The sequence below is a fragment of the Symphalangus syndactylus genome, chromosome 2, assembly GCF_028878055.3.
Source record: "Symphalangus syndactylus isolate Jambi chromosome 2, NHGRI_mSymSyn1-v2.1_pri, whole genome shotgun sequence".
In the NCBI taxonomy this organism is placed as follows: domain Eukaryota; kingdom Metazoa; phylum Chordata; class Mammalia; order Primates; family Hylobatidae; genus Symphalangus; species Symphalangus syndactylus.
In genome coordinates this window covers 37,093,333-37,105,616 of record NC_072424.2, presented here as the reverse complement: position 1 = coordinate 37,105,616, position 12,284 = coordinate 37,093,333, and the positions used below count along the sequence as shown (strand labels likewise).

At 43.5% G+C, this 12,284-nt stretch overlaps 1 protein-coding gene across 9 annotated transcripts in view; it reads left to right on the top strand.

Annotated features, from left to right (window-relative positions):
- The window catches only part of BTRC (beta-transducin repeat containing E3 ubiquitin protein ligase), a 214,060-nt gene extending 202,324 nt beyond the window's left edge, over window positions 1-11,736 (top strand). For 8 of the 9 annotated variants that reach the window (XM_063627685.1, XM_063627709.1, XM_063627702.1 and 5 more), the window contains 2 exons: window positions 5,139-5,332; window positions 7,582-11,736. In XM_063627685.1, coding sequence (XP_063483755.1) covers window positions 5,139-5,300 — 162 coding nt within the window. In that variant the 3' untranslated portion in view covers window positions 5,301-5,332; window positions 7,582-11,736. Of the gene's footprint in view, window positions 1-5,138; window positions 5,808-7,581 lie in introns of those variants that run through there. The other variant, XM_055251423.2, reaches the window with a different exon arrangement.
- The last annotated feature ends 548 nt before the right edge of the window (window positions 11,737-12,284 follow it).

The window sequence follows — 12,284 nt, the reverse complement described above, 5'->3', positions numbered from 1 at the left end:
TGGGACACACAGAGACCATGTGAAGATAAAGGGAGAAGATGACCATCTACAAGTCAAAGGAAGAAGCATCAGAATGAAACAAACACTGCCAACACTTTGATCTTGGAATTCTAGTCTCCAGACTGTAGGGAAATTAATTTCTATTTTTTGAGCCCCCTAGTGTATGCCATACTTTGTTATGGCACCCCTAGCCCCGATGGACTATTCTAACACTAGTCAGAAGAAAGTTGGGGTAACTGTATTAATTAGAGAGAGAGCAAACCTCAGAGCAAGGAATATTATCAGAGATAAAGAGAAGTGTTGTATAAGGGTAAAGGGACCAGTTCTCCAAGAAGACCTAACAATCCTTAACATGTACACACCTAACAACCGAGCATCAAAACATATGAGGCAAAAAACCATAGAACTGCAAGGAAAAAATAGATGCATCCACTATTATAGTCGGAGACTTCAGCACCCCCTATCAGTAATGGACAGATCTGGCAGGCAGCCAATTCAGTAAGAACATAGTTGAATTTAGCAGTACCATCAGTCAAGTGGATATAATTGACATCTATAGAATGCTTCATCCAACAGCAGCAGAATACGCATTCTTCTCAAGCTCCCAAGGAAATTACACCGTGGCAGTCCACAGTCAGGGCCATAAAGTGTACCTTAAAAAATTTACAAGAGTAGAAATCGTACGGCGTATGCTCTAAGATTCCAGTGGTATTCAGTAATGGAAAGATAGCTGGAAAATCCCAAAATATGTGGAGATTAAGCAACACACTTCTAAATAACATGTAGGTCAAGAAGGAATTGCAAGATAAATTGAAATGTATTTTTTTTAATTTTTACTTTTCATTTTAGTGGGTACATAGTAGGTTTATATATTTATGGGGAACGTGATGTTTTGAAAAGTATTTTGAAGTAAATAAAAATGAAAACACAGCTATCAAAATTTGTGGGATGCAGTGAAAGCAGTGCTTAGAGGGAAATTTATAGCACTGAATGCATATCTTAGAAAAGATCTAAAATCAATAGTCTAAGCTTCTACTAGAGCCAACTAAGAGAAGAGCAAATTAAATTCAAAGTAAGTAGAAGAAAAGAAATAATAAAAACTAGACCAGAAATCAATGAAATTGAAAACAGGAAATCAATGGATTACATCAAGACCAAAAGCTAGTTCTTTGAAAGGATCAATAAAATGGATGAGCCTCTAGCCAGACTTGAAAAACAAAGAAGACGTAATTTACTAATATCAGAAATGAAAGACATCCTAGATCTTCACAGAATCAATACTTAATAATTACCTTTCCAAACAGAGAAACTAAGCCCAAGTAGATTCACTGGTGAATTCTACCAAACATTTGAAGAAGTTATATCAATTTTCTATCATCTCTTCTATAAGATAAAAATAGAATGAATAACTTGCTAACTCATCCTATGAAGCATTACCCTAAAACCAAAACCAGACAAACACAATATAGGAAAAGAAAAATACAGACTAATAATGGCTAAGCTATGAAGTTCAATAGGTTAGGCAGATCAAATGCATTTTCAGCTTAGGATAATTTCATTTACAACAGCTTCATCAGGATGTAACCCATTGTAATCTGAGGAGCATCTGTATTTTAAACTATATGATTCATGCTTGAACCCAGGAGGCGGAGATTGCAGTGAGCCAAGATCGCACCATTTCTAGCCTGGGTGACAAGAACGAAACTCTGTCTCAAAATAAATAAGTAAATATATGGTTTTTCTTTTTCTTTTCTTTTTTTTTTTTTTTTTGAGACAGAGTCTCACTCTTGTTACCCAGGCTGGAGTAGTACAATGGCGCAATCTTGGCTTACTGCAACCTCCGCCTCCTGGGTGCAAGCTGTTCTCCTGCCACAGCCTCCCGAGTAGCTGGGATTACAGGTGCCTGCCACCATGCTCAGCTGATTTTTGTATTTTTAGTAGAGACTGGGTTTCTCCTTGTTGGCCAGGCTGGTCTCGAATTCTGGACCTCATGATCCGCCTGCCTCAACCTCCCAAAGATCTGGGATTATAGGCATGAGCCACTGCACCCAGCCATGTATGGCCTTATTATTGCCCTTATGTTTAGCAATTTCATGATTTCTAAAATATTTTAAAATGTAATAATGTGCCAATAAAATGTAGTAACTCTGAAATTTAAAAACAATTCCTTGACAAAATATTAGCAAATTAAATCCAACAATGTATGAAAAGAATTATACACTGACCAAGTGAGATTTATGCCAGGTATGCAAGGCTGGTTCAGCATTCAGAAATCAGTCAGTGTAATCTACCACATCGGGGGCTATAGAAGACAAATCACATGCTTATATCAATGGATGCAGTAAAAGCATTTGACAAAATCCAACACCCATTCATGATAAAAACTCTCAGCAAACAAGGGATAGAGAGGCTTTTCCTCAACTTCATAAAGAAAAATGCAAATTAAAATTATAATAAAATACTACTACAAACCTACAAAATAAATGTAAAAGATTGGCAATATCAATTTTTGGTGAAGATGTGGAGTAACAAACTCTGATAAACTGTTGGTGTGAGTATAAATTGGCATGACTTTTAAAAAATTGTTTCATAGTATCTTCTAAAGCCAAACATACACCTACCCCATGGCCCAGCAAGTATACTCCTAGTTGAAATGGGTGCATATATTCAGCAAAAGACACGTACGTAAATGTTCCTAGCAGCTTTGTTTTATAATAGCCATAAACTATAATCAGCCCCTATGTCCGCCAACAAGAGAATAGATGGATTGTAGTATATTCATACAGTGGAATATCAACCAGTAATAAAAAAGAATGAACTACTGTTTTACATGCAGCAACATGGAAGAATCTTATAATGTTGACTAAAAGAAGCCAGGCATGAGCTGGGCTTGGTGGCTCATGCCTGTAATCCCAGCACTTTGGAAGGCTGAGGCCGGCAGATTGCCTGAGCTCAGCAGTTGGAGACCAGCCTGGGCAACACGGTGGAATCCCGTCTTTACTGAAATACAAAAAATTAGCCAAGCATGGCGGGGGGTGCCTGTAGTCCCAGCTACTTGGGAGGCTGAGGCAGGAGAATCGCTTGAACCTGGGAGGCAGAAGTTGCAGTGAGCCGAGATAGCACCACTGCACTCCAGCCTGAGCGACAGAGCAAGACTCCATCTCCAAAAAAAAAAAAACCAGGCATGGCCGGGCACAGTAGCTAAGGCCTGTAATTCCAACACTTTGGGAGGCCGAGGTGGACAGATCACGAGGTCAGGAGATTGAGACCATCCTGGCCAACATGGTGAAACCCTGTCTCTACTAAATAAAAAAAAATTAGCTGGGTGTGGTGGCACGTACCTGTAATCCCAGGTACTCGGGAGGCTGAGGCAGGAGAATCGCTTGAACCCAGGAGGTGGAGGTTGCAGTGAGCCAAGATTGCACCACTGCACTCCAGCCTGGGCGACAGAGCGAGACTCTGTCTCAAAAAAAAAAAAAAGCCAGGCACAAAAGAATACATACTATATGATTATATTTATATGAAATTCAATAAGAGACTAAACAAAGTAATAACAACATTGGGCCAGGCACAGTGGCCCACACCTATAATCTCAGAGCTTTGGGAGGCCAAGGCAGAAGGACTGCTTGAGTCCATGAGTTCAAGACCAGCCTGGGCAACAAAAAGACCTGATCTCTACAAAAAAAAAAAAGCCAGGTGTGGTGGCATGCGCCTATAGTCCTCACTACTTGGGAGGCTTAAGCAGGAAAATCACTTGAGCCCAGGAGTTTGAGGTTACAGTGAGCTATGATCACATTACCACATTCTAGGCTAGGCGACAAAGCGAGACCCTGTCTCTAAAAAAAAAGATGATGATGACGCCTGTAATCCCAGCACTTTGGGAGGCAGAGGCGGGTGGATCACAAGGTCAGGAGATCCAAACCATCCTGGCTAACACGATGAAACCCTGTCTCTACTAAAAATACAAAAAACTAGCCGAGTGTGGTGCCGGGCGCCTGTAGTCCCAGCTACTCAGGAGGCTGAGGCAGGAGAATGGCGTGAACCCAGGAGGCAGAGCTTGCGGTGAGCCGAGATGGCACCACTGCACTCCAGCATGGGCGACAGAGCGAGACTCTGTCTCAAAAAAAAAAAAAAAAAATGATGATGGTGATAAAGATGATGATGATAAAATTGAAGCGGAGGTAACGTTGTTTAGTAAGGGGTGTGAGATTGTTTTCCAGTATGCTGGGAACATTCTACATCTTCATCAGGGTGGTAACTGCCAGTGGTGTGCTAGAACAGGCTCATACTCACTTATGAGAGCCAACTATTAGATATTCATGAATTTTGCAAGCTGGTTGACTATGACTAGCTTATAATTGGCCATGGTAGGAGTTTTTAATGCAGTGGAAGTCTACCGATGGTTTTACAAAGTAGCAAAGTTTGGTTGATAAACATTTATCAGCATACTGCTTCTTATTGCTCACCAATCTTTGACCTCTGATTGTAGAAGGAACTTAGAAGATGAAAACCAGGGAGGTAGTAAGGAATGCTCTCATACAAGCCAAAAAGGGTTGGCCATGAGAAACTATTAATAGCATGCTATTTAGCATGTCTTGGCCAAAGAGTATTACTTTGTTTACAGCTGCCTAGTATTTGACTTTTCCATGCTGCCTTTAGCCAAAGTAAATTTTCTCTATTTTTTTAATTATTTATTTATTTATTTATTTATTTAGACAGAGTCTCACTCTGTTGCCCAGGCTGGAGTGCAGTGGCGTGATCTCGGCTCACTGCAACCTCCGCCTCCCAGGTTCAAGCAGTTCTCCTGCCTCAGCCTCCCAAGTAGCTGGGACTATAGGCACCTGCCACCAGCCCAGCTAATTTTCTGTATTTTTAGTAGAGATGGGGTTTCACCGTGTTAGCCAGGATGGTCTCAATCTCCTGACCTCGTGATCTGCCCGCTTCAGGCTCCCAAAGTGCCGGGATTACAGGTGTGAGCCACTGCGCCCAGCCTCTTCATTTTAAAAAACAACTTAATGGTGGAAAATTAACAGCAAACCATAGCCTTTCCATAGATTCCTTTTGACATGTTGCTGAATTTGTGTCCTATTGATTTTGAGTAGTTCAAGTTCCTACCCTTTTTGTTTCTACTTCTTTAGGAGCATTCCGGAAGAGTTTTTCGACTCCAGTTTGATGAATTCCAGATTGTCAGTAGTTCACATGATGACACAATCCTCATCTGGGACTTCCTAAATGATCCAGCTGCCCAGGCTGAACCCCCCCGTTCCCCTTCTCGAACATACACCTACATCTCCAGATAAATAACCATACACTGACCTCATTACTTGCCCAGGTATCAAAATCTATTATGTACATAACACTGTGGGTAGGAGACGGGATATTAGCTGTAAGGTGTTGCTAGTTCATGGAGCTTTCTCCTGCCATTTGGGTCACCAACTCCTGTAAAGCTGAGGAAGCAGACAATGTGAGACAGGGCTGAAGCTGCCACAGTGTGGACAGTGCCTTTCACCAAGGTAGCCAGCCTCAGTTCTAGATGATTCTAGGGTCCTACTTGTGTGGTAAGCCTAGTCATTCCTGCCCTAGTTATCCAGTAGTACTATTATGAAAATAAAATGAGATTCGAATCAGTTTGAAAACTAAGTACTGTAATGACCCAAAGGCCTGTGATGTTTAAGTTCCCAGATCAAACAATACCTACAATAGAGACCTTTCAAGCCAAGTAAACACTCTGATGTCTAATGTATGAATGGAAACATCTCTTGGTGAAAGTTCACACTGACATATAAATAAAAGGGCAGATTTTAAAAGGAATATAAAAAGTAGCTTTTATATCCCTATCCCCATTCCTCAACCCTCCAAAAAGAGGACCTGTCTTTTGACCTCTGACGTTGGTGAGAACTCCACATGTCCTCCCACTCAAGTGTCCAGCCTCTCTCTCAGGCAGGGGAAGATCCTAAAATACCCAGGTGGTCCATACATATTGTGGTATATTCAGGTCATACCTGCTGTTCTAACCAGTTCGAATACACTAGGTTGTTGCCAGTTTGAGATGGCTGCCCTAGCTGCTGAGGAGCGTTGCTGTCTTTAGGATTTGCCACGTGTGCCTCAGTTCTCATGGCAGAAGTTCATGTTCGCTACACGTTTCTGCATCTCTCTTTGCAGTGTTCCGCTGAGGGCAGTGATTCACACCCAACTGGGCTTGCCTCAGCGCCTCTTTCTCTCACAAAGGACACGGTTCGTCGTTCCTCAGCCAAGTCGCATAGGCTGTGTGCCCTTAGACAAGTAACTTCCCAGAGCCTGAATTTCTTGATGAGTAACATGAGGGGCAGCACTCACCTCACGGAGCCCTGTGAAGGCTGCATGGAGATACTGTATGGAAAATTCCTAGTGCTTAGCACAGTGCCGAATACATAATATGCCCTCAGGAAAAACTGGTCATGAGTATTAATATTGCTATCTCCATATACCTACCCCCTCCTTTTGCCCAAAATTTTCTCTTCCTTAGACTTCTGTGTTACTTTGCCATTTTTAATATTCTTCCTGACTCTCTGTTTATTTGTGCCTCCTTCCCCCTCACTCCTAAGAGTCTGTTTCTGGCTTTTCTTATTATTTTTATTTTATTTTATTTTATTTTATTTCTTGAGACAGGGTTTCATTCCTGTCACCCAAGCTGGAGTGCAGTGGCACAATGTCAGCTCACTGCAACCTCCACCTCCCAGGCTCAAGTGATTCTCCTGCCTCAGCCTCCTGAGTACCGCAGGCACAAAACACCATGCCCAGCTAATTTTTTGTATTTTTTTTTTTTTTTTGGAGAGACGGGGTTTCACCATGTTGCCCAGGCTGGTCTCGAACTCCTGAGCTCAAGTGATCCACCTCCCTTGGCCTCCCAAAGTTACTGGGATTACAGGTGTGAGCCACCATGTCCGGCCTGCCTCTGGCTTTTCTTCCTTATCTAAGTTCCTTCTTAGGCTGCCTTCTCTATTCCCAAGGCTTCAGATCTCATCTCATTGTAGAAGACTCAAATTTCTGTCTCCAGTCCAAGCCTCTGCCTTAATCTCCAGGCCACATTTCCAGCTGCCATCTACACAGCTGTCCTTGAAGATAGCAAGAGCACTTCTAGTGCTCACATCCTCAACTACACTGTCCCCTCCTTTACACTGCTGATACTCTGCAGCCACACAGCCAGGCCAGCTTTCCTTGATTCCCCACTTCTGTTAGTAGCACTGCCATGCTCACGGCCACTCAAAAGGCAGGGCCCACAGACCATCCCCCATCCCTGCCCTGCCATTCTACAGGGCAGGTGAAAGCTGTGCCAACCATCTCAGCCTCAAGACATCAGAGTCACTCTGCTTGAACACCACAGCCCTGAGCATGTCGGCAAGCCCTGCCTTTAGTATAACTTCCCCATCAGGCCAGGTCACTTTTGACAGAAGCTCCTGCGTGGCATAGGCAGAGAGCAGGCATTAGGAAGGATCCCTAAGCCTTTTCCGCATTGGCAGCTAAGTGAATGCTCTTTTCTCTTCAAGCAAGTAAGAAATATCGAAAAAGGGGCTAATGACTATTTGCTCTGTTTTCACACAGGACCCATTAAAGTTGCGGTATTTAACGTATCTGCCAATACCAGGATGAGCAACAACAGTAACAATCAAACTACTGCCCAGTTTCCCCGGACTAGCCGAGGAGCAGGGCTTTGAGACTCCTGTTGGGACACAGTTGGTCTGCAGTCGGCCCAGGACGGTCTACTTAGCACAGCTGACTGCTTCAGTGCTGCTATCAGAAGATGTCTTCTATCTTTTGTGAATGATTGGAACTTTTAAACCTCCCCTCCTCTCCTCCTTTCACCTCTGCACCTAGTTTTTTCCCATTGGTTCCAGACAAAGATGACTTATAAATGTATTTAGTGTTTTGCCAGAATCTCTCTTGCTTTGCCATTAAGCAGAAGAACTAGTTTCCCTGTATAGCCTGCTGGGAGAGACCCACTTCTAGGGGATGGGGGATGCAGCTTCAAGCCAGACAGTGCCCAGTGTCTCCCTGTTAACTGCTGGAATGCCAAGCACCTGGCCAGAGCAGCCCAGCCCCAATATGCTTAGGAGGAGACAGAGCTCCCTCTGTATAGCCTCTGGGGCAAGAAAAAGAAAACACAAGAATGTATACACTGGAAGATTTGGGCCTCCTGCCTGCCTTCTCTGTTTCTGTTCCTCTTCCCATCTACTCCCCTACGACCCTTCAACCTTTTTTCTCTGTCTGCTTCACCTGAGAAGAAAGTGTATGAAGAGAGTGTCCTCCTCTAGCATGAGCCAGATCAGCCAGAAAATGCAACACTTGGAAGAGTTAAATGCTGTTCAGTGAAGATTTCAGCCCCAGGCCTTTGCTGCACGTAACCCTGTGGCAACAGTGGATTCTCAGACATGATACTCTCATCATATTTGCAACTCCTCTGTCTTTCTTCCCCACACCCAAGAGGAGGATTGGCGATGAGGGCAGGCGGAGGGGGTGGGGAGAAGTTTCCTGGGCTCCGTCAATGGCTGCATCTTTTCTGGACTCAGCAGTCTCCTTGATTCCATGTAGCGTGTGGAAAGGAGTTGCTGATTGCATTTCCTCTCATTAACAATTAGGTGTGTAATAAAAAGCATTGTACTTCATCTTAAATCACTGGTAAGGCTCAGCCTACAGAAAGATTTGAAATGGCCAGAGCCAATCGCTTGGTGCATTCCGCGTAATGGTTTCCATCTCCGATTTCCTCATCAGGGCCTGTGAATACCCAGGTGCCTGTATCTTTGCCAAGACCGTGATCAAGGTAGCTTAAGAGAGATGGTCAGGAGAAAACACTGTTTTTGGTTTTTTTTGTTGTTTTGTTTTGGCCAGTTAAATATAATCTCTCAAAAATTGATCTCACCATATCAACCTTGTATTGCAGAACCTTCCTTCTGCTTCTCCCACACCCAGTATTTGCAGAAGGGCAAAGCTGCCTAAGAGAGAGGATCAGGGTGAAGTTTGGCATACAGGGTTTATTAATGGGGCAAAAACTGCCTTTTCTTCCTCCTCCTGACCTTATTTTGCTCTTCACTCTCCCCAGCCAATAAAATGTCTGTGGTGATTGGTGAACAGCATAAACGGCTGGACCTCGGCAAGAGTCAGGCAAACCCAGTCACTCGGAAGGCAGCTGTGTGAGCTGCCAAGCTAGTGGGCTTCAGGTGCAAGGGTACCTGTGCCACACCAACCTGGGAGCACACAGAATACTATTAATGTGCACCCAGCTGGTCTCCCCAGGCAAGAAGGTATCCTCTTCCCAAGGTGTACCCACACTGAATGTTGTTACTACATATTGAGTCAGTTTATGCATATGCATTCTACCTTTCCTGCTTTATGAGTATTTCTAAGCTTTTAGTTCAAGGTTATATTCAGAAAATACTTCCCAGTATAATGATACATCATAGCCTAGGAAATATTTTCTCAATGTAATTCCCTTCCCAGCTACCCAAATGCTACAGAGAAATGTTTTCTACTTGGCCACTGTCAGGGTTTGTCATCTATTGTGTTGACTATTAACGGCTTTTTGATTGGGTGAGGATTTTGCTATAGATGAAGGTAGAGGGCTGTCAGCCCTGAAAAACACACAGGTCAGACATTTAAAAGGCATGGGTTTCGAGCTGTCTCAAAATATTGCCCAATAGCCATAATTTTACCAGCCCTTCTGTCATATGCTGCTATTACAAAGTGGAAGCTGTTGAATGTTTATTGGTGCCCAGGGTTTTGCTCTCCAATCTAGGTTCAGTTGAAGGAATATTGTTTCTAAGACTGTTTTGAAACATGTCCAGTACATCACAAAGGAGATTGGGGCGAACCCTGCAGGTGTGGAGCCATTAGCCCAGTTGAGGATATTCTCCAAGTTGTCCTCTCTGCTGCTGATGGAAATGGGAATGAAGTTAAGTGGTCTGAAAAACTTGAATGGTTCACATTTCTCAGCTCTGGGGGTTATTTACCAGTTCATTGTAGAAGAAATAATCGGGTAAGTGAAAGTTCATTTCCAGAGAAGGTAAACCCCACTTACCATCTCTGCATGATTTCAGTGGGAATTGATTATCACTAATCCCCAACTGAGCTAGAATAAATGTAAAGTTTGACCTTTTTAAAACGAAAAGAGAGACAAAGTCTCAGCACATTCCAAGGAGTGGTAGAAACAGAGCTGAAGGTGTCCCCATTGTAGATTAGTCTCTTCTCACCAAAATTTACTTTCCAATGTAGGGCCTAAAGGAAACCTTTCTTAAAGACAGGCTGAAACCCCTTCGAAGGCAGATGAGGAGGTACAGACACGTGACTTTTTGGTGCACACCTGGGCTGCTTGGACAAGGCCAGCATGCCTTGCTGCACGTGTGTGTATTTCACTGCTGAGAACATCCTTTAACTTGGTGTGCAATTTGAAAGGATGTGAATCATGGATGGAAGGCCATTTGTACATGTCACTTGGCAAAATTCTTTCTGGTGTCTCCTAACTTCAGAGACAGGGACTCTTTGGATCTCTATTGACAAGTAATAAAGTCTGGCCCTCATAACTTGTTTCTGAACTAGAAAAGACTGTGAGACCCCTACATCATTCTGGTTTTTTTGCTTGAGTAAGAACAATCCTTTTTTATTTTTCTTCTGTACAGTCTAAAGCTACAGAGAAAAAAAAATGCACTCTTCCCTTGCCGGCTCCTGGTACCATTGGTCTGAACAGCTGTAGTTGGTCTACTCCTTACTTAGCACTTGATTGTGTGGGGAAACAAAGGTGGGAGGGGTGGAGAATACTGGAAATAATCAGGGCAATTTTTTTCTTTCCCATAATTGGACTAGATACCTTTGTACTGTTGACCTTCTCAGCATCTCCCTTTTGCCTTAGATGGCAACACCCTCCAGTCTGAAGCAGAGCAGTCCAACCCAGATTAGTGCAGCCCTGAGGCTTAGGGTGCAACCTCCCTGGTCTTCCTCCATGCAGTTGGTCACCAACAGACCAGACCTCCTTTAACCACAATGTCAACATAGTGTCAGAAAGAGCCATTTCTTAGGGGAATAAAACTGAGTTTCACTTCTTTGCCTTTAGCTAATCTGTAGTGTCAGAATCCTTGGAGCTGAAGAGAAATCAAAAGAGCATGATGATGGCTGCCTGGTTTCAGGTGGAACTTAATGCATTGATCTTTAGAAGCCCCTTCTGTTGGAAGTTGAGTACCTGTGATCTAAAAAGTCCTGGAGGCAGATGACATCTAAAATATGTGCTTTCCAACCAGCACAGCTGGCGCTCTTAGCTCCTGATTGGTTGTGTGTGTGTTTTGTTAAGGATCAGTGCAGCAAGTCGTATTTTAAAGTGTTACCTCCCCTCCTAAACCTTCCCCTTCTTGGACACTGAAGGAAAAGGCCAACTAGGATGTTAGCCCTCTGGGCACCAAGGAAACTTAACAGCTTTCTCAAAGCAGTGACCACTCAGGCCAGCCCAGACAAATCTGAGGGATGGCCAGTGCACTCCAACGATGGGACAGGCCTAGCAACACATGAGCTTCCCCGAGAGCTTTCAGCTGGTTCAGCTCTTTGTTCTCTAGACTCTTAAGTACTGACTGCTTTGACTTTTGTGATTATGTTATGGTGATGTGTAGTCAGTGTACCAATATGTTCACAACCTAGGATCATGATAATAGAGTGTGTCTTGGTTTTTTTTTAACTGTTCAGAAAAAAAGTAAATTACAAATATAAGATTAAAGTGAATTTTCTAAGCGTCTTGTCTCCTTGCCCCAACATCCAAAAGGACAATACACTTTTCAGTATACAGACTGAGGGAGTGCGGAGATAGAATACCTTTGCAGATAATCTGACATGAGAAAACAAGATTGAGAGAAAGCAGGGCTGGACGCTGTGGATGAGTGTGGGGTCTCTGGCTTACGCCTACTGTTCCATGTTGAGTTAAATTAAAGCCAAAGTCATGTCTCATTTGTGAATTGGTCACCTTAGCCAACCACAGCCCAACCTGAATGCAGAATTTAAATTTTTCTCTGCCCCTCAGTGGTGAAAAGACTTGAGTTTCCCCTACATCCCATTTGATCAGTTTATAGGCAAGCAAGCTCACATCTGGGAGCAATTTCCAGAGGGACTCCAACAAGCTGTAAGAATGAAGGCACCCTTGACTATGTGGGATATGATATTGCAGTTCCTGAGTGAAACCCCCCTAAACCCCCCTTCCCTCCTTCAGCCAAACCTAGAGAGGCACAAGGTTGCAGGCAGTGGCGGAATAGGACTCTCTCTCCCCGTTGGCCCTG